The sequence below is a fragment of the Atractosteus spatula genome, chromosome 7 (genome assembly GCF_055471065.1).
Source record: "Atractosteus spatula isolate fAtrSpa1 chromosome 7, fAtrSpa1.hap1, whole genome shotgun sequence".
In the NCBI taxonomy this organism is placed as follows: domain Eukaryota; kingdom Metazoa; phylum Chordata; class Actinopteri; order Semionotiformes; family Lepisosteidae; genus Atractosteus; species Atractosteus spatula.
The window spans coordinates 38466002-38493165 of record NC_142712.1 but is presented as its reverse complement, the minus strand read 5'-3'; the positions used below and the strand labels follow the sequence as shown (position 1 = coordinate 38493165).

The 27164-nt window shown below is 43.6% G+C and overlaps 2 protein-coding genes across 2 annotated transcripts; both read left to right on the top strand.

Moving 5' to 3' along the window:
• Positions 1 to 1770: 1770 nt before the first annotated feature.
• Positions 1771 to 4260, top strand: LOC148830908 (zona pellucida sperm-binding protein 3-like). The gene is made up of 9 exons (XM_088919994.1): positions 1771 to 2301; positions 2451 to 2566; positions 2653 to 2759; positions 2840 to 3014; positions 3103 to 3217; positions 3298 to 3401; positions 3471 to 3544; positions 3853 to 4150; positions 4194 to 4260. The coding sequence occupies exons 1-9, from the start codon at positions 1771 to 1773 to the stop codon at positions 4258 to 4260; spliced, it is 1587 nt and encodes a 528-aa protein (XP_088776120.1).
• Positions 4261 to 5208: 948 nt separating this feature from the next.
• On the top strand, positions 5209 to 23610 carry mapk13 (mitogen-activated protein kinase 13). Its single transcript, XM_088921127.1, has 12 exons — positions 5209 to 5439; positions 9471 to 9600; positions 10665 to 10723; positions 11040 to 11145; positions 11740 to 11769; positions 14831 to 14878; positions 15731 to 15845; positions 17594 to 17665; positions 17854 to 17933; positions 19301 to 19379; positions 21130 to 21303; positions 21597 to 23610. Exons 1-12 carry the CDS (start codon positions 5324 to 5326, stop codon positions 21680 to 21682), a joined length of 1095 nt encoding a protein of 364 aa, XP_088777253.1. The 5' UTR covers positions 5209 to 5323; the 3' UTR covers positions 21683 to 23610.
• The last annotated feature ends 3554 nt before the right edge of the window (positions 23611 to 27164 follow it).

Below are 27164 nucleotides of genomic sequence, written 5' to 3'. Positions count from 1 at the left end.
GTAATAGGGGCTCGCCTCCACCACCACCAATATGTAGCCCCACCTTGAATATGTAGCCAGTACACATCAGCTATCAGTGAGGCCAAAGACAAGGATTATTAGGAAGCCATTATTGGTAAAGGCCAGGGAGAAATTTGGCCAGGGCACTGGGGTTACACCCCTACAGTTTTCAAGAAATTCCCTGGGATTTTTAATGACCATGGAGACTCAGGACCTCGGTTTTACATCTCATCCGAAGGACGGCGTCTTTTTACAGGATTGTGTCCCCATCACTATACTGAGGCATTAGGACTCCAGTTGGACCCTACTGGCCCCACTAACACCTCTTCCAGCAGCAACCTTAGCTTTCCCAAGAAGTCTCCCATCCAGGTACTGGCCAGGATCACACCTGCTGAGATTCATGAAACACATAACTTTTGAAAGAAGGTATTTACCCAAGAATACCATAAATTTATTCATAAAGCTCTGGCAACCAAAATCTGATTTTAGCCTGATCTCTTAGGTGCTTTTCAATCTACATATTAACACATACATTTTATAGAACTACTAAGGTATTCGCGTCAGAAATTTCATTTTTGTAACAGTTTTGTAAACAAAGCATAATTATTTAACACTTGTTGTTTTCAAATATTTTCTTGTCTTTATTATCTATCCTCAAATGGATGAAAGCGATCTTACTTTAGAAACCATAGGACGGAGAACAATAGAGCAGGACGTGCCCAGTGTTGTCACCTAGGCCCAAATGCAGGCGCATAGCAACAGAACAGGTTTATTAAGTTACTCTAAAATTTAAATTAATTGATATTGCTGCTAATTACCGGGCGAGGCCTGGCCATAGGCTTATATGAATTAAAATAAATAAATAAATAAAAAGCATTTACAACGTGTTTCCAATTTTTCTTTGAATACATCCGTCGTTGGCAGCCATTCTTATTTAAAAACTGCCGTTTACAACATTAAAGAATAACTAGCTGCAAATTATCGAGTTAAACGGAAAGTAAAAAATGACTCCAAGTACATTTTATTTTTTCACACTCGTAGAAGACCTTTGCGTTGCCGGGCAAAAATTAAGCAGCAATTCGGTGAAAGCTTAGCTCTCAGTTTCAGGGTACTGTTCAAATTCTGTTTTGTCTCTGTCCAGGGACATCTTAAATAACTACATCACCTGGGTTAATTAAGCAATTAAACCTCAATTTGGCACTTAAATTGATCAGAAGGTTCGGTTCTGGAATGGCCTCAAACATAGGCGCCTGGGTTATGTACCCTAATAAATATTGTGCTTTCCTTTCATCGGGAAACTTTTAACGGTATACCCTTAATTCAGATTTAACAATAGACGATTACCCAAAGCTAGCCACACAGAAAAAAATGCTTTTCACTTTATCAAAATGAATGTGATGAAAACAACAATTAAACAATATTTTAAGGTTTAATTTGCCTTGGCGCTGTATGGCTGATTCTATTATCACTCGGAATTCAGTCAAATGTCTTAGATGGTGAAATGGGCCAAGTCCATTACATCTGCTTGGCGTCCACACTCCCCCCCAGCACACAAAGGCAGCTAACAACTAAAGAGATCAATCTGTCAATCGGTGGTTAATTGATTTGAACGCTTGTGCGAATTTAAATTGAATCGTTACCACGTAGCTGGTGCTAATTGCTAGTGGCACTATAAAAAACAACCAGCCGGTCCTACACATCACATCTTTCAGGTTTAGTGGAGTTTGATTAGGAATTTATAGGTATATTTTCGTTTGGGTTTCCTTTGAAATGGGGCGGTGTTTCCTTGTTTTCTGCTTTTACGCCGGGTTATTACCCGTATTGATCCCTGCCGAGACAGGCGGCTGGGACACCCTGGAAGAGCAGAACCGGTCTGACTTGCAATGGCCGCGCGACGAACCGGAGAAAGACCGCACTGTCCGACCCGACGCGGTAAATGCAAGCAGGCTCTTGCTTCGAAAGTACTATAGCCTTCCAATGTCCAGAGACGTTCAGTTTCCCGCGGTGGTCAAGGAGATATTCAAGCCTTCCACTGATAGACGGCCACTGCCGAAGCACGTCAGGAAAATCCTCCTTCCTCACGTATACTGGCGAAAACCGAAACCCGCAAGACCCGACAGGCGCTCGGGGGTGATGGTGCTGTGTGGCTACAGCGAGATCTATGTGAGAATCCCTCGAAGTGTACACGGCTTCGCCTGCAAGCCGTCGGAGCTGACCCTGGGGGACTGCAAAGTCAGCAAAACTACACGCGGGTACTTCTATTTCAAATACAGCCTCCACGAATGCGGAAGCAAGTGGTCGGTAAGTCTGCTCCGCGCTCGGAGCGGGTCCGGTATTCGCTGTGGCAAATGTGTAATGGCCTCTGAACAACTAGCAGATTTACTCGTCGCTTTCCTGGTGGCGAACGCAAGTCTAAGCGGGACCTCTGTGTGGGGAAATTCTCTCGCCAGATCATTCGTGGCCAGCTGGTGTACTCGAACACACTGCGGTATGCCCCATCTGTGCCCCAGGGTCCGGTTATCCGAGCCATTCCCTTCACTGTACCCATCCAGTGCCGCTATAACAGGTGCCATCTTTCAGCCTTTATTCAGCTGCTCTCATGCTAGTGTAGGGTTCTTCTGACCTCTGGTTTTCCCATATGGCTTCTTGCAGATTCTACTACTCCTACAAGATTGGCTATGTTCCTGTACAAGCCCAGAGACGAACATTCTTCAAGGACCTTAAGAACAAGCATAATTTTGTTCTTGCTACCACCAATGGTACTGTAAACTCCTCCCCATGTTCACAAGTTTCCTTGTAACTGTGATCCCTAACAGTCTTTTGTTTCATCTCTTAATAGTTGACTGGAACAGAATCACTCCAAAGGATAAGTACTACCTGGGCCAGCCCATGAACTTCCAGGCTACTGCTTATTTTGCCACTAGTGGACAGAGGCTCTTCATTCAATCCTGCTATGCAACTGTAACCCCAAACCACCATTCGCACCCTCAATTTACTGTGATTGATAACTTTGGGTAAGTGTGTGTGTAGAGGTGCAATTGACTTTTGCAAGTAGGTGTGGGATCACTGGTTGCTAACACTGGCTGCTCCTCTTGACATCAGGTGTATGGTTGATAGCAAGTCTGATGGCTGTCAGTCCAGGTTTATTCCACAGGAGAGGAAAGATGTCCTCAGGTTCACCATTGATGCCTTCGTGTTCCAGAAAAAGCTGTCTAAGGTAGAACCTGCTCCATCTGAACAAGGCTTTTTTTTATGTCCATGGATGGATTCAGACTACCTGGTAACCATGTCTTTCAGGAGTATATGGAGACAGAGCTGTACATGCACTGCACCATGGTTGTGGCAAAAGCTGAAGTCACACCTGGCACCAAGGCTTGTACCTACAACAGGGAGGCGGGAAGGTAACCTCTGTTCTGCCTAGTGTGGGTGGGTTCTGAGGCCCCATATTAACTCCTGTTGTCCTGCTTCAGGTGGGAAGAACTTTATGGGAACCATGAAGTTTGCAAGTGCTGTGACTCGGTGTGTGTTGGGGGCCCGGATGCAGGTGAGTGTCCTAGGATCAGGATACCTCAGCTTGTCAAAGTAATAGGCAATCTACAGACTTAAGGTAACCCAGATCTAACCTACTTACTTGGTCTTGCTTCAGGTCTGTTGATTTGGGTACTGGCAAGAATTTCCTTCTTGGGATGGGTGTTACAGGCTTGTCAGCTGGGTATTGGCTTCAACATGTCTGCATAGCCTGGTTTAATTCAAACTGCACCTTGTGGAGCTCCCTAGATCCCTGTGAGGTAGCAGGACTCGGGGCCTCTTGAAGTCCAACTTTGCTCTTAAAGTCCTCCATCTCCCTTTCAGGCCCCAGGAGCCTGGTAACCAGTGATGTGCTCACCCTTGACCTGCGGGGAGATGAAGGTGGTCGGCTGACCACAACAGCACCTTTAACCATGCCTGGGGGAGAGGAGTGGGGCCACCTGGAGTCAAAGCAGGAGTCTGGTGTCTGGGAAGATGGGGGACTACAGAATGATGCCAGAGAGAACCCATGGAGCATGGATGAAGAGAGGCCTGGCCTGATCGTAGAAGAAGGGTTTAATCAAATCAAGGATGACAACATGGGCAAGTTCTTGTTTTTTGGGATGGGGGTTGGGAGGAAGAGGTAAATCTCTAAATCTGATTTTTTTTCTTCTCCCCCCTTCTAGCTTCTTGAGGAGCAGTCTACTACAGCCTGACCCTTCCGAAGGGTTCCTGTTGGCCAACATTCTGTAAATCGATATGCAAATAAAAATAACTTGATGTCTGGTTTGATCACACTTCTTGCATATGGAGACTTGATATCTTCCTGGATTAAAACAATGGACATGAGTGGAGGTGCATTCTGCCTCTTCTCTACAGACCCTCACTTACTACTTCATCCTTCTGTCCAAACTGCCATGGTCTTGCAGGCTAAATAGGACCATGCACTCACCTCTTGCTTAGGTGGAAGGACCTCTTGCTTTTTAAGACACTGCCCCACAGCAGTACCTCATTTAGTGTAGACCACCACAAACTGGAGCAGAAGTCTTTATGGCACATTCTTGCTTTCCGCATCACTTCTCCACTCCTGCCTAATGAGAACACTCCAAGGCACCCCTGCATCTAGACAGGATGGAGCTGCTCTGTGATGGGGGAACCACCTTTTAATTGAATGGGGGGGGGGAGGGGAAAGTGGCACACAGGCACTGGGGACCACCAAATGGAGTAAAATGTATGCAGTGCTTCAGCACAAACACTCCCTAAATTCTCTGCTCAACATCCATGCAATAGGTATTTGACATTCTAGTAGGACAATACATCTTCATAATGCAAATAGGATTTACTTCCCCGCTTTCTTCTAGCAGCCTGCTAGTGGAAAGTTGAATGCTCTGGCAACACTAGAGGAAGGCATCGAATTATCAATTGGAGCTTTTTTTTTAGAATTTATATTTCCTACCAGCCTTGTGTTCAGTTTTTATTAACCTTCTCTTGCACCTTGCAGTCAATCGTATACATCCCCACTTTCATTTAAAGTTAAGCGAGGCGTCGGGGGAAACGAGCGACTTGCTAGCTTGTCTGGGCGCTGTTGGGTTTGTTGTTTGTTTTTTTTAATCCCAGCTCAGGTGCGATTCGGAGCGAGTGGGAGGGGGTGACGTCAGCCGTTTCGCTTCTGCTGGGGTAGTGCTGTGCTTGAGCGAAGGTGGAGTAGCTGTGGGCTGGTGAGGGGGAGGTGTTTGCAGCGGTTCTGTCTTCTCCACGGCTCTCTCCGAGTGTCGGGGGAAACTGTGCTCTTGCAAATTCAACTAGGGGGGAGACTATGAACTCCAAGAAGGAAGCGTTCCGCAGGGAAGAGATAAACAAAACGGTCTGGGAAGTGTCTGAGAAATACGTCTCGCTCAAGCAGATTGGGACGGGCGCGTACGGCACGGTGTGGTGAGTTGCTCTTAAAATTAATTACAGCTCATGTACAAGTTTCAGTTGCTTAAATAGTCTCATTTTAGCGTTATTGATACTATCGTTATGTACCCTTAAACTTTCCCACATAAACAGAAAATAGCATTACAATATCGGGAACTTCTAAGGCAGTGAAGAGTGCAGCGAACTGTAACTTGGATTTGCCTTGAAGTGTGCGAATCTTATTGCTGTAGCCACACAGTCGGCAGGGATCTGCGATCTGGACAAATATTTACTCCGATTTACATTTCCTGTGTAAAAATCCATTTATTATTTAAGCACGAACTGAGCTGTTTAATTAAAATTGACTACAAGGTCGCAGTGTTTGAAGTTAGTGGTACAGTACAGCGATGCACAGTCGCTCTTGGCAGCTTTCAACTCCTCATAGTGGGCCTAGTTTCTGATCGTGCCTTTGCTTCTCAGTCAAATTCAAACTATTCATCCCACGCACTTCGTATCAAGCTGAAACGTGCACATAAACATGCAGAAATCTACGTCTGTTAGCTTGCAAAAGCTGCATGAAAACCAAGTCCCCTGTTTTAACAAATCTCGTTGAGTAAATGTAAATGGTATCGTAAAATTACTGTATGATTCATTTTTTGTATGATTACACGAACTGAAACCATCGCCCCCTTTGTTTGCTTTTAACGGTTAGCAGACACAATTTTAAATGTACTTCACTCGGGTAGTTAGCATTTTGTAGCTGTGTGCATTGTACATTGAAGCCCCTCTCACCACGTAGTGCAGTACAGTCCAATTTCACACAGAAGATGCACCTAGAAAAAAAGTATTATTACCAAAGATTCCCTCAGATACACGTATCTACTTCAAAGATACTTTAGATGCATTCAGAAGAGTTTTATTAAAAGCTTCGACGTTTCTTTGAGGTCTTCACTCGGATTGCTCCGGTGAGTGTGTACGAAAGGGTTACTCTCCGGGTCATCGCTTTAAATGAGACGTTCTTCTCCACCGAGGTAAATTAAAAGATTGCATTTAATGCACGCATTAAAAACACGAGTGAATACACGAAGAAGTTTAATGCCGCTCGTGGTAGTTAAGGTAGGGATGATAACCAAAACGAAACCCAGTTGCTTAAAGTAAGTAACCCAGACAAGAATGAAGATATTACGAGGAACAGTCTTTCCAGGGGGAAAATCTGTTCGAGAACACAAGGCATGATCTGGTTCTGTAAAATGAGTTTGTTTTTGAATGAGAGAGGCTTTCATTTTGGAATATTTAATTAGATGTTTGTGCAGATATGACGCCATAGTGTTGTTATGGTGTGTTGAGAGGAACACAGTGGTGCAGTCTGGTGCTTCATTGTTTGTCTTATGGTATAGAAGTGTTGACCCCCTCCATCTCCAGCAGTGCTCTCCAGCACCTCATTATTAGCAATCTTCCAGTTTGATCTGTGACCACTTTTCGAGAGACTCAGAGTGCTGTAGAATGGCCCGCACAAACCAGACACCACCAAAGGAAAAACAAACTGAAAGAAAAAAATATATAGCACACTGAAGTGGCAAAGTCAAGATGAAGACTTAACTGCACGTGAAAAGAGCCGGCAGAAAGAGCATCAAGCGTTCAAGGGTTTTGAAAACGGCGACAGTGGGAGAGTCTCGAATGGATTTGGACAGTGTGTTCTGTAGAGCTGCAAAAGAACGTGTTCACAGAGTATCATCAATCTCCACGTCCTCTTGTTCAGATGAGTGAGGGTGCAGTAAACTCTCAAGTCTTATGATCTCTCAAATGAACTTAGTTTAACTACACTGCCGCCTGATTTAGTGAACGGAACAGTTGGTGGTGTGGGCTACCAATGTCATGTCAGTGTATGCTGATGTGTGTAATGTTTTCTGCCCCTGGTTTGTATCGCAGAATAAGAAATGACATGAGTATAATTTGGTGGAATGAATTGGTGCTCTTTCCGAGCTCTCGCACAGGCACTGTTTTATTTTGACATGTTGTAAGAATCCTTCATGACCTGTTCTACTTGGGACCATAAGGGCATGATGCAAGTGAGTGAAGGAGAGAAGTTTAGTTCTGTACAAAAGTGCTCAGTTTTGCCAGTATTTTATAGGCCATTGCCCATAATGAGAAATTGCCTAAAAGGGTCTTTGTTGTTTTTCTAATGAGAATAAATAATACCAGAGTGTGTTGTGTTGTGTGAGATTGGAACAATATACCCAGCTACTGTATGTTACTGTACCTGCCTTCTTTCAAGAATCAGCTGGATGAGCTCCTTGGATCAATTAACTTACTAATTAGCAAAAAAGCTAGATGGACTGAATGGACACCTTTAATTTACAACCTTTCTTATGATCTAATACAAACATATTTAAGGATCTTCCAGCATGGGTGTGCAGTTAACTGATGTAGTGCCTGAAACAGGTAAAATAAACTACATAACACTGTGCCGGCTGCTCTCGGAATTCAGTGTGAAATACCGCACTCCTGTTTAAGTTAGGCTGTTCTCTGTTCTTGTTTGTCAGAAGACATAAACACCGGAGCCTAGTGTGTTTAGCTTTAAATCCTTCCCCTGGCTAAACAGGATTGTGCAAACACATTGGAGCTCTTTGGCGCTTGTGCTGTTTTGATTTTGTTGCATAGATGAAATCCAACTGCTATGAGGCCATGTCCTGGAAAACTGGAAAATCAGCCACATTAGCTGAAAGCGATGGGTTGATTGAGTTTAGTATGAATCACAGGAAATCGGTCTAAAACAGCGAGAGAGAAAAAACAGCTCAGAGCCACATGTGGTAGAGATTCCTGAATGTTTTTGGGAGTCCAGCTGTGCCCGAAGTTTAAAGAACATCCTTTGATATGGAGTAACAGTGTGGTGTTTCAGAGGCTGGGAGCATGTGCAGGTCACTCTTATTAACCAGCCTTTCAGACATACTACAGCTAGTTTTTATCTCATTAGAAAAATGTATCAGATACATAATTTTTGGCATTCAGTGTTTCAGAAATAACATTGTTAAACTTTCTCACCCTTACTTTTTTAATTCCACTATTCTCTGCTATGGGATCTCAAGTGTTTTCCTTCCAAACTTGAGTCCAGTAGAGCAATCTCCCCATTTCACGGTTGTGAGTCCCAGGGTGCCTTACAGAGCAGAGTCAGCATCAAGCTAGAGGAGGGACACTGCTCTCACTGACAGCATTGCAGACTCACAGGTACTCAGCACATCACAGAGGTGCTCTCTGCACAGCAGGACAAGGCAATCTCTGGCTCATCCAACTCTGGTTGCGCTCATCAAGTTGTGCATAAGTCATCCGGGGAATTTCCAGCTACGTCTGGCTAACTGCAGAACCCAGAGTCACACCGGTGATGGCTGAGCTGTAAGACTCAGCCTGGACTCTGAACAAGCACTTTCCCAGATCGGACGTCTTCAGAACCCCTATAAATGACTTAAGAATTCAAAAGCCTGGACATACAGAGACGGAGACAGGCACCAGATGACAGATGAAAAATCACCTAAAAAGTAGAACGTAGTATCTTCCTTCTCTTTAAAACACACAGCTTACAAAACATGTCTCTGTTGCACCAGCCACTGGGAGGAATCATTACTGTCAGTATCAGCTGACAAGAGCTTGTCTTTAACATGAGGTTAAACTACTTGGGTCAAAATTCTCCTACAGGGCATGCTTGAACACCCTACTCCTGAAAACCTGTGAGCCTGCAAAGAAAAGCAACATCAGCTAAATTAGATGGGGTTTTTTTTTTGTTCTCTGAAATAGCCTATATGCAATTGGAACAGCTAAACAAAAGCTGAGGAATCGCTGTACCATATAGTGCAGTGTTAAACCACACTGTATTGTTACAGTCCATAGCTTTCACAGCCACACTCTGAGCAATTTGAAAAAGATAAGCTTGTGGTCTGAACTTGCTTGTGCTGGCAGTACCTTCCAGCAGTCCGGTTTGTCTTGTTCCTGCTTGCTCTTAGACCCTCATCAGGGCCCAGCGTGATTTGTTCTGCCCTGCTGCCCCGTGACACACTCTTCCCTCTCGCCCTCAGCTCAGCCATCAATGAGAAAACCAAGGAGAAGGTGGCCATTAAGAAGCTCCATCGGCCCTTCCAGTCCGAGATCTTTGCCAAGAGAGCCTACAGGGAGCTGCGATTGCTCAAACACATGAAACACGAGAACGTGAGTCAGGCTGTCTGTCATTTCCAACCCATGAGCTGCCTTTACAAGCTGGAGCATAATGCCAAGCACAAAATGGAGCAGACACATAAGCTGCAGCATTGTGTAGAATGGCCTAGTACTGACTTCCAAAATGATGATAATTAGACTTCCTCTGCTGTAGTGTTTTAAAGATAATTGCTAATTGCTTTTTTTAGGCATGGTGATTGGAGCTATTACCCCGCTGGTCCTGAACGGGTATTTTGCCTGTGTTCAGATGGATGTTTTTGGATGCTCCTGGTTCCTCCCACCTGCTTAGTTAATTAGCATCTGTAAATTGTTCCTGTCCACCCTGTGATGGACTGGTGTCCAGTCTGGGGTGTGGTTCCAATTATGCTCTCTGTTATGTGTTTCTGTGATAGGCGCTGGGTTGCTTTCACTGATAATGCCTGTATAGGTGTTTGCTGGGTGTTGGATGAATAGTTTAGTTGTTGTGGGAGAGACACTTCTTTTAGGCTCTTGAAGTTTAAAATGCTAAGATAAGCAAGGCAACATGCACCCTTTATATTAAAATGCTGTATTTTGTCCTCAGGAAGGATGTCAAGTAAAAAATGAACGGTAAATGTATAATGTCAGGCATGGAACTACTGTGGGGAAAAACCTGGAGAATCCTCCTTTCCCTGCTGTAGTGCTGGTGGGGTCCTGTTTACATGCCAAAGAAACCACAAAAATAAAATGCCAGCTGATAGTTTCAAGCTGGGGGAATTTCTCTGTATATTTTTTAAACGTGCACATTAACTGCATCAGAAATCTACACCTCCGAAGTCTCTCTTATGTGCATTTTCTCTGTCTCGCACACTAGGCATTGCTCTGTTTGGTCTTTAGGACTTAGATTCTTTTTTTCTTTCTGAAGCCTTTGTGATGAACGTGCTGTATTCAAACGCAGTCCACTGCCAGAGTCAGTCAGATTCAATCTGGGGGACTGACCTAGACCCACGGAACAAATCCTGCTTAAAATCTGTTTAAAGGTTTAAAATGAAGGCTATGCCTCTTTGTTAAACAGCCCCTCCTTTTCCTCTGTGTTTCAGGTGATCGGACTCCTAGATGTGTTCACTCCTGCCGCCTCTTTGGAAGATTTCCATGACTTGTATGTTTTACTGTTCGCTGTCTCTTGGAAGCTTATAAGAATGGGGTATAAGGAATATTGCAGTACTGCGAGTGGTTGGGTGAATGAAAATTATCTAGAAAAAAACAGTCTGTTGGAAATATGAAATTTGTGTTGCAAATCAGGACTTGTCTGTTTAGATCATTGCCCAATTCAGACCTGGGGAAAGAGATGAATTGACTACGCATTTTGAAAGTTTGTATGGAAAGAGAATCACAAGACCTTGTTGCCAGTGATGGCTGGAGATGTATGTGAATCTTGTTGATTTTTCTTGTCGCTGTTTTTGTTTGCTTTGAAGCTACTTGGTGATGCCATACATGTACACTGACCTGTCCAAGGTGAAAGGCCTGCTGTCTGAGGACAGGATCCAGTTTCTGGTCTACCAGATGCTCAGTGGGTTAAAGGTAGGTGAGTCAGTTTCAAACAGATGGTTTCTAAGAGGAGCCTGCAATTTTATTTCAGCCTGAAGCCAAGTTTAACTGATCGCCCCAAGTCACATCATTCTTGGCATTAAAGCTCTCACCCCCAATAGTCTAGATACTGGTATTAATCAAAGTTCTTTTTTTTTAGGTAATCTGATTGTGTTGTAAGAACTTAAGGTCATGAAATACAACACACACTGGTCTGAGATGTTTCTATTTGTTGGTTAAGCTAAGACATTTCACCCAGCTGTTTTTTTAAGGAAACAAGGGTATCAGCTTGAGCTATTTGGCTTCATAGCCTGTTCTAGGCACTGGCAACACTTTGCCAAAAGCTCTTTTCTCTTTGCGTAAAGAGCCGCAGTGTTAAATATATGTTTTTTAGAACGTTTTTACATCTTGAATAAAGAAAAAGAAAAAACATGCCCTGTGTTGTTAAAAAAAGTAATGAGACATAACTTACATTTCTGTGTAAAACCATTCTGGGTAAAAACAACTTATGTAGAAATTGTTCTCGTCTTTTTATTACACCTTGTTCCTGTAAATGAATCATCCTATTTCTTACCTTTTTTTCCACAGTACATTCATTCAGCTGGGATTATTCACAGGGTAGGTGAATTATTTTTTATTCTATAATCTGAACAGGCTGACCATCCAGGCACTGAAATGGTTATAGAACTTGCAGTATGGTAGAAAGAGACAACCTAATCACTAGTAGGAAATTGAATCAAGGAAATTAGGCTACATTTGTTGAATATGTCAGAAGAGACAAAATTACTGTGTGTTTTTTTCTATTTTAAATGTGCAGAATCCTACGGCTCCTGTGTATGTTCACATTATTCAAATCAGGAGAAAGGTGGTTTTCTGTAGTCTTTTTAAGACAATAACATTGGTAAACAAAAATAAATTCTTAATCTACCTGTGGTGGTGCTCCTATCGTTCAGTGGGAAACAAAATATGAATTAAGTATGGTTGGATAAGCATGTTTAAATGAGCAACACGAGGAACTGATTTTGTTAAGCTGATTTCTACACATGCAGAACTGAAAGATTGAAAAGGAGCAAACCTTATTGTATTCTTCATTTCCACGTACTTTTTTTGTGTGTTTAAATAATAATCCTAGATGCCTGTGTTTGACTCTGCTACACGTGCCCCCTAGGGCTGGGGGGTGTAAGAAAGGATGTTTTACAGTTGGAGAAGTGACATTCTTGCTGCAGAGATGACTGCTAAAAGTTACAGGGCAGCTATAAATCAGCTGGCAGATCAGTGACTGTCACAGTCTTGCGCTATTTCTCCTAGAACTGTCCTATAGAATCTTTGGTTGTCTGCCATTTTGTAAACTGGCCTTTTATTTTCCTGAGTGAGAATAGATTTGGCTTTCTATTCTGTATTCAGATCATTCTGTACTTTCCTCACACTGTGAGGAAATCGCACTGTGCCCTCCTCCATAACTAGGTTGTGTCCAGGCATGAAGGATTAAAGAAGAGTCTGGTTTTCGGTGACAGGTTCTCTCTGCTGTGGAAGAAAAGCGCTTTGGTGAACTCCTGACTATTATGTTCCTGTACGACAGACATCGCTTCAGGCAGGACTTGCTGGAACCTGTTTGCAGTTACCGCTACTGGCTGTGTTTCTGGCTGTGAGCGGTGTACTCAGAGTGAGATCATCCAAAAGAAAAGATAACAAAGGAGACAAAGCTCTTTCAGCACATCTCACTTCTCTGGTGGTTTTAGTGTTAAGAAATCCATTAACACTCTTGTTTAATTACCCCCAGTGATTCAGCCACACCCTGAGTTTTCATGCTGCTTGTGCTACAACCTCCACACGTTATATACAGAAGTGCCTCCTGTTCTGAGGCAGTGCACTCAACTGCCTGATGAGAATGCCTATAGGGAGGTGACTGCGTCAGTCCCAGCGCTCATTTCACTGTTGTAAAAGTCAGCCCAGTCAATCTCCCTAAAATAGTGGTGTTGAGTCAGATCAGGACATATATTGTGAACACAGACAGGTAGGTGTCCCACCTGATTCTTTCCTGTAATAGGCCTTCGGATTTCAGTTCATTTCACCTTGTTAGATGTAGTTTCTGGTTTGTACTGTATGTTAAAATGACTTAAGTGATGTTAGATATAAAATTAAGTCTCCTTCAGTTGGGAGGGACTGGGTTTATGGTTGTATCTTGGGGTCAACCCCCCAATAAAACCTAATTGCAGACGGGGGGGATGGGAGAGGACCGTTCTATAAAGTGTGCCCAGAACAGGTGTGAGTGAATGTCTCCCTACTTAGACCATGTTCCTTTAGGCCAAGAATGTATTCTCCTGCTACTGAGGGCTTCAGACCAGGACGGTTTGTTGCTTCCTTTTGATCTTTAACCACTGCTGTCCCGGGACAGTGTTGGGTTGGTTCAGTTAAATATGAAAGCAATTCAGTAAGATTACTTGTAGTTCAGTAAGATTACGTGTAAGGAGATCTCAGACATGATAAACAGCAAACTATCCATAACATTTTTGTTAATGTGTTATACTGAAGAGGGATCTGAGCCAGTTTAGTTATGAGCTGCACCCCCTTAATTAAATTACATTCCAACTGAAATCATGCTCCTTACCCTGAATCACAACATTAAACAGAGATTCAAGAATAACAATCCAATTCCCTAGATGGTTCAATCTATACAAACAGAAAAAATACGTGCTGTTCTTCTTGTTTTCCAACTGCATATTAACCTTTGTGGTCTTCAGGAATTCTCTCTGTATAATACAAATTCCATTTGCATCTTCTCCATGATACTGTCTCGTTCCTTTGTTCCCAACAGTATCTCTTCTTCTTATGCTCTTATTTCCTGTTTCTAACGTGGGGTGGCTCTCACTTCCAGTGGTGAGGATTCTGGGGTGGGAGGATGAAAGCTAGTCTGGAAGGGCTCTGTGTGTGAAGTGTAGGGGTGGAGGCTTCAAGGCTGAAGGGGGTGTCCCAGTGTGCGAGAAGCCACTGGTGAGCTGGCTGTTGCAGAGTGACCTCGAATCCTGCCGGGAGAGGAGGAGGGGGGGTGTAGGGGTGGAGGCTCTGTCCTTGTTTGCCAGCAGCACATTGCAAGGCCATCGTGTCTTCCCTGCATAATCGCTGCTCAATGCCAGAGTCCGACAGGGTGTCGCACTCATGCAGTTTTTTTTTCTTGTTTTGTTTACAGGTTAGCTGGGTCACTGTACTCTTAGTTTCTCCAGCCTGCCTAAATAAAAAAATTCTGGAGCACGGTCATTAATCAGACCACACACAGAGCAGTACATTACCAGCTAGTTACAGTGCAGTACTTTCAGATAGAAATAGCCTATAGCCCAGAACTGGTTCTAGTGAAGTACGTTACAATGAGGTGGTTAGGTCTTCAGGGTTGTAACCCTCAGTAGGAAGTGATTCTGGAGAACTTATGTATCGGCTGACACCCGAGGACATGGGCTGTGGATGGTTTTCCTTAACAAAACCTTCGTGGACAACAAGTGAAGGTTGCTTCACAGGTCTCTCCCTCCCTTTGTGTGTCCTTGAAACTCAGATTCAGAAATACCTTTATTGATATGCCGAGGCTGTACCAGTTTTGACGAAGCTTTTCCAGAACGAGACCAGTGAAATGGGCACCAAATATTAAACCCTAATCCCCTAACCTCTTACTCTCTTTTTTTTCTCCTAGGACCTGAAACCAGGCAACTTGGCTGTTAATCAAGATTGTGAACTGAAGGTAGTTTGTGTTTCTGCTGCTGCAGTGCATAGTGTAAATCACATAAAGGATTCCTGGTTACAGTTCACTGTCCAGTAGGTCCAGCCTGTAGGGTCTTGATTAAAGAGCTAGAGAACAGCGGGCCCGTTAGCTAATGCTGCTGTTCAAACCAACGCAGAGATCAAGTCCACTGAAAAACTCTCCACACAGCTCTGGTATGTTTAGTGAGGTTTACAATAACATCTGTGGCTGGAAAATCATTTTGCTCTGGTTTTCATTTTGTGTGCTCTTAATTCATGATCATTAGTTATAAAATTCAAAAGAAACTAGTTCACTGTAATTTTAGTTGCCAAAATGTCACATAGATGGGAGAGAAGAGGAGACACAACTCCTGGCTGTTACATTCTCTCCTGGTTTTTATTATCGTGGCTCAGGTTTTTGGAATTAGCTGCGAGTGTCCATCACAGAGATGAACTGATGCTAAATCTCAGAATGCTGAGACTGCTGTTGGGTTATGTCGTGCCAGTAATAAAAACCTACTTTCAGTGAGTTTATTGAACTTTTGACATGATACCTTAAGTGGGTAGGCCTTGACTTTGAGTCTCCTTGTGATTTCTGTCAGCTTTGCTCAAAGCTGTTTGTTGTGATTAAGTCCTTTTCCAGTTCTCCCAGTATTCTCTTTTGTTATTCCCTCTCCTTATCTTTTCTTTTGAAGTGTCCTCTTTTCTCCACTCTCGTTTGCCCATCCCTTTCTTCCATTCTCCCCCACCGTCGCCCTCTCTGTGTCCTGCTCTGTGTCATTGCACCATGTTCTGTGTGTTTCATTGGTTTGATCCCCTTGCCTCACCTCCTTTCTATCTTCCTGTCCTGAAGATCCTGGACTTTGGGCTGGCCCGGCATGCGGAGCCTGAGATGACTGGCTATGTGGTGACACGGTGGTACCGGGCACCCGAGGTTATTCTCAACTGGATGCACTACACTCAGACTGGCAAGGAACTACATTATTTCACTTAGTCCAGCAAAGCAGCAGAGCCTCAGACTTTGAGCTTCCCCCCTGAGGGTTGAGGGTTCAAATCCTTTCTTTTACCGTTGTATTATTGAGTGGGGTATTTCGTTCCGATTGCTGTATAAATAAGTACAACCCAAGTCTTCATTGTGAATGAGATTTTGTTCTGAAGTGACTACATCTTTTAAATGAAGGATTACAAAAATGCAGCCTGTTAACCAGTCAGAATCTGCAATGTTTAGAGGCTGCAAAATCAGAATCCTTAAAGCATGTCTAGAGTGGGGCAGCCCAAACCCAGGACTGGACAGCCTGTAAGAAATAAGATCTCAGTTATGTTCCAGTACAAAACCTGATGTGTGTTTTTAGGAATCGGATTTGCATTTGATTTAGGCTTCATCTGTTTCCTATGCACAACTGCAGTGATCTTTTAAAGCAGACACTTATGATACTTGGATTGAGACATTTTCTGGTTTTGAATAGCCTGACTGTGCAAAAGTACAGCTTCCCAATACCATAACACTGAGGCAGTCTTTTCAATCTGCAGTTATAGCACCGTAATTCTCACTGAAAAGTGGGGAGTAACCCTTGAGCCCAGTCTTGCAGGCAGATTCAGGCAAAGGGTTCTGCTGTTTTTCCCCAGGAGGAGAATGGGTTAGAAGGGGAACTGCAGACATAGTTTCTCTGGCAGTTATTAAATCTCAGCAACAAAATAAATTAATTGACGTCATAGAAAAAGTTTACAAATTTTGAATTGAGCACAAAATCGTGATGTTTGTGACAGTCGCCATGTTGTCGCAAACTTGCATTCAAGTTCCCAGGAACTGTGACATGATGCAGCCCTTCCTGCTCACTAGTCACCATAATGTCGGGAAATGCGATGTACAGGCTCTGCAGCAGGCATTTGACCGCAGAAATGTTCCAAAGTGATCTGCAAGTAAGTAGTATTTGTTGGCGTAACTGTCTTGAAATCAAAAGAAATATTTCTGTTGGATTAAAAGAGATGTATTCACAAGCCTGCATGTTAACTGTAATAAGGCTGCAACACGTCACTGGAAGTCTGAATCGCACAATATGGTGCTGAGCATATCTAGAAATTTTGTCTTTTAAGTGCTTTTACAAGTTACTGTGTCCAATTCACTTTTATGGTGTTTTGAAATCCATGCATCAACGCTGTTTCTTTCTAACCTTGAAATACTGTATAAAAATAGAGTTGCAGTCTCGCTTTAAGCCAGACCCTTAGTCAATCACCAAAATCCATCTAATCCACCTGCTGATTTTGGATCAATAAGATATTCAGTAGGTTGTAGCCCCATAAGGATGTCTCCCTCCACTGTCTGAGGTGTTGTCCAGTAGTAGACTGTTGCATGTCTCAGCTTTAGTTTAGCACTGCCCAAGTGTGCACCGAAACTGAGGTCGTTTACAGTACCTCGTGTCCATTCATCTGTGCATCTGTATGTCACAATCTGAGGATAATGGTGTCATGCATACTGAACATTATTATAACTAGCAAAAATGATTAAAATGATTAAAATAGCATTTTTAAGGAAGGAATGTTTCAGTGTAAAGTTTGACACATGTGAAAGGAATTCTATCTTGACAAAAATGTGCTGGGGAATGAGTTCTGTGTTCTTGATGGTATAGACCCAGGAGCAGGTCTTGAGTTTTGCCCCACAGTGATTTGCCATCCTTTTTCCCACTGACTGTTCTTTCTTTGTTCGCCTGTCCCGCAGTGGATATCTGGTCTGTGGGCTGCATCATGGCTGAGATGATAAACGGCAGGACGCTCTTTAAGGGGAAAGACTGTATCCTTTTTATTTTCGTTGGTTCGATCCGGGGGGGGGCTGTGGTAAGAGACCCACTACCTGGTTTTCCCCTTTTCTTATGTAAATTTTACTTGATTTTTCTATTTTTGTCCATTTAACCTTTAAGAATTACTCTCATGTCCCTGTCCTACTCTATGCGCTTTCACCCTTGACCTCTAATTCTTCAGACATGGACCAGCTCACCCAGATTATGAAGGTCACAGGTGTGCCAGGTCCTGAGTTCATTCAGAAACTGGAAAGTCAGGAGGTAAAGATCTCTGTCATATGCAGTCTGTCTGCACCCTTTTGATCTCTATTTATTCTCCATCTCTGTACCTAGTATAATATGACTAAGATTGGCGTAGGCCTGCAGCAAGATGACAAAGCATGAGATTCTGGGGATTTTCCAGGAGATCCCAGAGAGGTGAGATGGTAGTGAGGCAGTGAGTAGGGAGCAGAGGGATGAGCAGACATTCTGAGGTTAAGTATTGAGTGAAGCCAGCAGTTTAGCAGGATGAGGACTTGTCTATTGAGAAGAGGGCAGGGAGACCAGCGAGAGAGGAGCTGCCTGAAAGGAGGCAGCAGGGTTGATGGAGAGAGTGCTGGCGAGAGGTTTTCCAGGTAGAGGCATGTTTCTGCTGGATCGATGCTTGCTCGATAGTGATAGTGAAGAAAGTTGTGTTATTAGGAGCGCGTAAGCAGTAGCCTTACAGCAGTAAGAGCTCAGTGTCAGAGCACCGATCTAGTGGAGAGTTCAGCCTTAAATAGCCCGCTCGATTAGATGATTGACCGGTGGATTGGCTGCCTAATTGATAGGCAGTTGGTCTAATTGTGAGGAAGTGGGGGTTCTCTGGTCTGGACCCAGTGGGGGTTCTGCTGGTCTGGAGTCAGTGGGGGTTCTGCTGGTCTGGAGTCAGTGGGGGTTCTCTGGTCTGGACTCAGTGGGGGTTCTGCTGGTCTGGACTCAGTGGGGGTTCTGCTGGTCTGGAGTCGGTGGGGGTTCTCTGCTCTGGACTCAGTGGGGGTTCTGCTGGTCTAGAGTCAGTGGGGTTTCTCTGGTTTGGAGTCAGTGGGGGTTCTGCTGGTCTGGAGTCAGTGGGGGTTCTGCTGGTCTGGAGTCAGTGGGGTTTCTCTGGTTTGGAGTCAGTGGGGGTTCTCTGGTCTGGACTCAGTGGAGGTTCTGCTGGTCTAGAGTCAGTGGGGTTTCTCTGGTTTGGAGTCAGTGGGGGTTCTGCTGGTCTTAAAGCAATGGGGATTGGGTTGGGAATAAAATAATCAGATTATAATTTTTAGATGATGCACCCTTTTCTAAATGAAGCTTGAGTAGCTTCGTATAGTGTTTTTTAAGGTAGTTAACTGTTTTAATGTAATACTTTAAAGTAAATACTTTAAAAGTAAAGGTTGTAAAATCTTTAAAGCTCATAATAGGTTAACTGTGTCATAATAACGTGGTAGTAACCAATCCCTACTAATACCTCAGTATATTCATTAGCAACATCCAAGATAGTTCTAATTTGGAAATTTGTTATTATTTGACAAGTTGTTGTTAATAGCTTGCTTCTTATGCTTGTTATGTGTGCTGAGATCATTCAATTGCTTCTCCTTTCTTTCTTCACTCTGTGTGGTGACATCCAGGCGAAGAACTATGTGCGGTCTCTCCCACATTTCCCCAGGAAGGACTTCTCCCTGCTGTTCCCTCGAGCCAGTCCAGCTGGTGAGTCTGTGAGCTCCCAGGGCTCATACATCCACTTCCAGTCTTGCCACAGTTGGAACTCCATTTACTGCCGCTACCTTATACACCCGTCATGATACTGCTGTTACCTTAGACACCCGTCACCGATACTGCTGTTACCTTATACACCCGTCACCGATACTGCTGTTACCTTATACACCCGTCATGATACTGCCGTTACCTTAGACACCCGTCATGATACTGCCGTTACCTTATACACCCGTCACCGATACTGCCGCTACCTTATACACCCGTCACCGATACTGCTGTTACGTTATACACCCGTCACCGATACTGCCGTTACCTTATACACCCGTCACCGATACTGCCATTACCTTATACACCCGTCACTGATACTGCTGTTACCTTATACACCCGTCATGATACTGCTGTTACCTTATACACCCGTCACTGATACTGCTGTTACGTTATACACCCGTCACCGATACTGCCGTTACCTTATACACCCGTCACCGATACTGCCGTTACCTTATACACCCGTCACTGATACTGCCGTTACCTTATACACCCGTCATGATACTGCTGTTACCTTATACACCCGTCATGATACTGCCATTACCTTATACACCCGTCACTGATACTGCCGTTACCTTATACACCCGTCACTGATACTGCCGTTACCTTATACACCCGTCACTGATACTGCTGTTACCTTATACACCCGTCATGATACTGCTGCTACCTTATACACCCGTCACTGATACTGCTGTTACGTTATACACCCGTCACCGATACTGCCGTTACCTTATACACCCGTCATGATACTGCCATTACCTTATACACCCGTCACTGATACTGCTGTTACCTTATACACCCGTCATGATACTGCTGTTACCTTATACACCCGTCACTGATACTGCTGTTACCTTATACACCCGTCATGATACTGCTGTTACCTTATACATCCGTCATGATACTGCTGTTACCTTATACACCCGTCACTGATACTGCTGTTACCTTATACACCCATCATGATACTGCTGTTACCTTATAAACCCGTCATGATACTGCTGTTACTTTCTACACCTGTGCAACCTTTATTCATACAGCCATAGCAAGAATTGCTATAACTAATAGTGCATCAGGTTATACTGCCATAGTGGATACCAGTGGTAATGGTATAGATAGTACTGCAATAGCTCTTACTGGTGTAGCTAATACAGCTGTTAATACTCCCTGTGAAATAATACTACCCATTGCTAGTATCATTATACCAAAATAATTTCAATAGGTAACATACACATTGCCAGTACAGGTTCTGAGCAGTATTCTGTAATATTAAAGCATTTTGCTACTGTAAAATGGCCCTGTACATGTGTAGGTGAGTTATGTGCATAGGTGTGTGTGAGTATGTTCATGTGCTTTTATTAGTGAGCGGTCAGACCCCCCCCCCACCCCCAACACACGCGCCACCTCTCCCCACTTGGGTAGCGCAGTGAGAATCTGGTCTCTGCAGTTACAGGCAGTGTCCTTGTGCAGCTGGTCTCCATGGTAACAGGTTCTGTGCGCTGTGTTCAGCAGCTTTGAGCTGCTAATTAAAAAGTGAAACTGTGGCTAACTGGAATGGGGGGGTAAGAGGGGGGAGGGGTCACAGGGCAGTTACATTTCTTCCTGTGTTACCAGTCAAACAGCCCTTTTAACAACTTACACAGAGCTGGAGGTTTGTGTTTCTGTGTGTGTGTGCTGAGACTGAGGCTTTCTTTCTTGCCAGCGGTGGACCTGCTGGAAAAGATGCTGGTTCTGGACTGCGACCGGCGACTGACTGCAGCCCAGGCCCTGGCTCACCCGTATTTTGACAGCTTACGGGACCCAGAGGATGACATTGAGGCCAAGCCTTACGATGACACGCATGACAACGCCACCTTACCGGTCAATGAGTGGAAACGTGAGCCAATACATTGACTCACCACCTTCTATTATTACTCTAATAATCAGTCTGTCTAGTCCTCTTGTCCTGGTGAGGGTCATGGCTACAGTAACTCAGAGTATTATGGTTAATAAATTCAGTGCTATTACATCTTTCATGTTTGCTGAGAAGTCGCCAATATGAGTTTGCTAAGCTATTTTGCTCATGTACAGTGCCACCCGGTGGATAAATCTAGTGTTTGCTCTGACACTGCTGGATGTTTTACCCTGGATTTGCCTAATTATTTATCTTCTCCTTCCTTCCTCCCCCAGGGCTGTCCTTCAAGGAAGTAAAGAGCTTTGTCCCGTTTCCACGGCGAGACTCCAAGAGGCGGAGCACACTGACGATGTCACATTGACATGGGAGGGAGAACATGAGCACTGCACTGAAATGCGGACTCACGCATTTATGCAGACACACCTACTCAAAAACACACACAGACATGCCTGCTGGGGCTCTAGGGGAGAGAAGAGCCTCTTAAGCCTTATTTCACTGAAGGTCTTAGAGATGATCACCCTACCACAGTCATGCAGAATACACTCAGTGTGCCGTAGAGCCAGCATAAGAACAGATGGATGGTTAGATGCTAGATGAGGCTGTTTTTCCATTTTGATTACTTGTAGCATATTGATCTGAGGGTGTTTTCATTGAGTCTTCATTGAATGTTCCCAGGGAAAGATTCTGGGACATCTGAGAGTTCTCTGTGGAGATTAGCTGAAAGGATTGTTTACTGTCACTCCAGCCACACAGAGTCGCACGGGTGATCGTGTTTGAGGCTTCATTTATTGATGTAGTCCAGTCAATGGGGAAAGCTCAGGGGAGAGCCTTAAAACATCTTTTATTTTGATCATCTTGTAACTGTACTTCAGTGTCTTTTTTACTTTAGGGGATTTTTATTAATTACTTTTCAAAAACCTTTGAACACATTGGAAAATCCTTAAATGTACAGGACATTTGAATATGTAGTCAAATGTTTTTTATCTTAATTTAACTTTAACAAGGTGCTTGTATTTTTGAGTGAGCAATGTACTTCTTTTCTATTTCAACTATCTGAGAACACATCCTTTATGTACAGCATTGTTCGTTATTTTGGTTAAAAAATGTCAACCAGAAAACGTCTAAGGGATAACAAAAAAAACATAAAGCTGTAATTAACTTTATATATAGTATAACTATAATGGATAAACCCTTATCCTTTCAAGCACATAGTACGTAGTGTGAGGCCTGATGCAGATGCTCTTGAGGGTGGTTGAAGCTAGCTCATTTTATGAGACAATGGGAAACTTAAGGTGTCTTTGGAAGTGCTGACTGTGCTCAGGCAGATCGAAGCAGACATATAAAGGTGCTAAATAAAACCCATGTTTATGAGAAATGTCTCTGTGCTAATGGAAAGCATATCTATTGCCAGGACAGGAGTTTCATGGGTTGAGTCCCGGCTGGGCAGGATAAGTTATCTAAATGAATGTGTTACACTGGGTGAACAGCCAATAAAAAAAAGGATGAGAACGTTAGAGGGTTTCATGAGACGTTACAGTTATGGCATGCTGAGTCAACTCAGAAGCTCAGTCTTACAGGAGCAGTTCACCAGGCTGGCCGATTTTAATCCGCAGAGCTAAACGCATTCGCAGTAGTGCAGTCAGAGAGCAGCTCACAAGAAGAAAGGGCGATCTTAGAATTATTCTTGAGATAAGAATTATTCTTCCGCATGCTCCTCTGATAGGAATGGTGTGAGGACCAGTGGTTGACCAGTCCAGTCCAGAGCCTACAGTACTGAGGAGGTTAGAGTCGGAAGAAGCATCAGTGTGGAGGCTGCAAAGTAACAAGCAGGGGTTAATTCAACACTGAACAGTAAAAAAGAAGTACTTTTTAACCTGTGCATGTTGAAAAATACCAAGATCATCCCTCAGACTCTCAAAAGCATCCTTTGTAGAGCACAGCGTTTCTGTATCTCATGGAGGGCTGAGATTGCCTTATGTAAAGCTTATTCAGCATCGACTCAAATGGTGTCTGAATTAACTGTCTCCCGTGTTTGTGTACATTTTTTAAAGTGTTATTTTTTTTATTCTTCTCCTTGTAAAATAAAGAGATATTGAATATTTGCAAACTAAGGTCCTTAAAGTGAAATGTTGCCACACTCTGGTCTTTACTGTCTTTGTTTTATTACTTTGCTGTGTTTATATTTTATGTAACAACCTGTGACTTATCTTTGCCAACACAAAATCGGTTCAAGTTTGTGGAAGCGTTTAATTAAAATGTAAAAGCTGAATTTAACATTTTTAACTAAAAGACTGTGATGATATATTGTGTCAACAGTGTCCTATTATAAATTATCCTAAACGAAGTTATTCTGTTGATTAGGTCGAGATTTACACAGGTCCCTAGTTCACACAGAAACAATAATGGAAGGATGTGTTGAATAAAATGCCTCTTTTGAAAATCCTCCCACCAATGACTGGGGAAAAAGAAGCAAAACATTTTTAATGGATTTTTTAATGAAAGTTTGGGAGGAATGAAGGCAGCCGAGCTCATTCGACACAGCTGCTGCAATTCTCACTAATTCTGACGTAAGCAACCGGTCTCCATGTATATCAAACGTCACCCTCTCCTCTTCCTCGTTCGTTTTCTGCATCCCTCCTCCACCTTTGCAGCTGCCCAATTGGTCGCATGGGGGTCCTATTCTCCCCGTCCAACGGCCGGGTGGTTGCCCCTCAGCCAAGCGGGTTATGCCAAATCTCCACATCCCAATAAACGATTCTAATTTCTCCCAAGCTTTCGGCTGCTGTCATTCCTCGTGAACAGTAGCATTTTTAATAAATGCACTCTTAATGTAATATTCAAATTCCTGAGCTTTACTTCAAGATCCATGAAACTCGCCAGTATCCTGAGATCTCATCATTGTTATCGGCCAGTCTTTTTCATTTTTAATACCCCTTGCCATTAAGGAGTTTTCAGGATGCACCCTTGTTTCCTTCACAAAGTGGTAATCGTACAATGTGCTCAGAAACTCGGAAACAACAATAAAATGATTCACAGTAAAAGTAAATTAATAAAAAGAACTGCTTCTATGAGCGGTTTCTGCTCATAATGTCCTTGATATTTACTTTCGCATTGTCTTGTCAGAACAATTCTGTGTCGAGCACAACTCACTAAGACATTAACAGCAAGGTCTGCTTCAGTCATTGGAGGAAAAATGTTGAAATATTTTTTTTTTAAATACTGTGTCGGTCTTCTGAGTTGCGAGTTCACAACGCCTTTTTGTTTTGTGAAAGGTCATCTCTCACGGCGTCAGCTGATGAGAGATGTGGAGCCCGATTTTCCCTCCTGGGCTGACTGGGATTTGCCTGTCCTTCGATTGCAACGGCTCTGGCTGCAGTAGCTGGCACACAGCTTGCCCACAGTGCGAAGTGAAGCCTTGTCAGGATAAATGAGGGTTGTTGCTGTTGCAGAATGGGAAGGGAAGGGCAACACAAGCCCACATGCTGATAACTTTTCTGCTTGAAAGTGCCCATTATGCAGAACTGAAGCAAAAGGATTTGGAGAGAAAATGTGTAATGCTGCTTTTATTTATTTTTTTTGGCTGGGGGAAACAGTAGTACAGGGGTTAGCAATGCTGCCTTGAAGCACTGGGGCCCTGGGTTCAATTCCTGGGGTGATGTTTGTATGTTCTCCACTTGTTGGCATGTGTTTTCTCTGGGTACTTCGGTTTCCTCCCACAGTCCAAAGACTTTTTTTTAACAAAATAAACTTTAATTGCATGATACACATCAATCCTGCAATTTGTACATTCTAACAAACCACAAAGACTCTACTCACGTTCTAAGAAGGGTGATTGTCCTTTTTTCAGTCTGTGCAAGTGGTTCATGGGGCTGGATTTGCACAATAAAAAGAGTTCCTCCAGGGCCCTAACACTTTGTTGCTTCATCCTCCTGCAAATCCTTCGCAGGGATCCTCTCCTCCAGCTCCCTCGCTCCCCACTCTGTGTTGTGCTGGATGAGAGTGTTCCTCGTGTTCCACAGTCCTTGTTTTATTAGGGACACCAGTAGTTAAAGCAAGGAGCAGTGGCACTGTGACTAAGGATCTGTGTCTGTGGCTGGAAGGTTGCCGGTTCAAATCCCATGGCCAGCAAAGGAATCCTACTCCGTTGGGCCCCTGAGTAAGGCCCTTAACCCCAACTGCTCCAGGGGCACTGTATACTGTAATTGGCTGACCCCAAGCTTCTCTTTCTCCCCCCCCCCCCATCTGTGTGTCTCATGGAGAGCAAGCTGGGGTATGTGACAAGACAAATTCCTAATGCAAGAAATTGTATAGAGCCAATAAAGTGATCTTATCTGATCTTAAGTACTGTGTCCCTTGGTCCAATCTGGTCGCTTCTGGCCCCAGCGGGATGCACTGGTAGCTGAGCACTGTTCTCGTCCGAGACATCCTGGTAGGATACCTGGCTCATGTGAATAAACGTTGGGCTGTAGTGTGAGTGTGAATGTGTTTGTGTGCTCTGCGATACAGACTGGTGCACTGTCTAGGGTCTACCTTGTGCCTTATGCTTGCCGCGATGGGCTCCAGCTCCCCTGCGACCCTGAATTGGATAATAAAGTAGTTGGAAAATAGATGGATTGAATCAGTGTCGTAAAATATTTGCAAGACTAAGGGCCAATTTACAAGGTAGCTCAGGGATGTGAGGGTTAACGGAGGATCATCCTAGCTGGTGACAGAAGTGGGCAGCTGTGTAGGTGTTGAAACACTTGGGGACACTCGTGGGGGGGAGGAGGGGTCGTTCCTAAAAACATTTGCCACTACACTGCTTACACCTGGATTTCTGTTCCCTGTGAAGAAATGAAAGAAACTTTCAGAGGGTTAATTTCGCAGTCCTAGGCAGTTTACCACACATTCATTTTGTATCCCTTTTTCATTCATTTTGTATTATTTTAAATGGCACTCTAAAATGTTTTGGAAAGCTTTTAATGTAACTGTGTGTGTCTTGGGGGAGGTAAAGTGGGACCTAGATATGCGCATGGGGGAAGGGGTGTTTGGTGTGTAGTTTCAACTCCACCCACCCCTGAGAGACTGAACTGTAGCACAACATGCAGAGCTGAGCACCACATTGTAACAAGCAAGAGACCATCACAAGATCAATCATACCAGTGGTTCCCTACAATGGTACTGGAGGGCCCTGTGTCGGCTGATTTGTTTTTGTTCCAGCTGAGCTATACAAATCCCAGTGCTAAAGCCCAAGACCTCGTTCTTGAGAGGGGAATATACCCTCACCTCAAGATACCGCTTCCAGCAACTTCTGCATACAGATTTACAAGCAGCCGCTCCTTTTTTTATTGAACCAGTTTGTTATTGTAGTTTACGCACTTGAATGAGGGCAGTTCTGAAACTCAGGAACTGGCACAGAGTCGATATAAATTACAAGCCCTCCATAAACTTTGACAGCTGACAGCAACTTTTTAAAGTCCGTTTAGAAAACGAAAACCAATGACCATTTCTATGATTAAGAAATCGTCTGGATCGTAAAAAAAACATTCGACAAGAGTTAGAATCATTGGTATAAACCTCTGCTTAAATTTTAAAGAAGGCTGAAGTCTTCACTTAAAAAAAATGCTGTGCAACTTTAAACACGCGATGTACACGTGTGCTTCGCTTCTGGGGGGAATGCCACAAGAGCAAGGTTATGGAAAACGATAGCATTACCCTGTTTTTCTTGCATTTTAGCTCGTCTTTGTTTTTCACTCGGAAAACTTTTTTTTCGTTACTGACACTGGGAAAGACCCGGGATTCATTAGAGTGAGTGGAAAAGACACCTCTTGTACTTATTTAAATACAGTCAATGAATCCGTAAT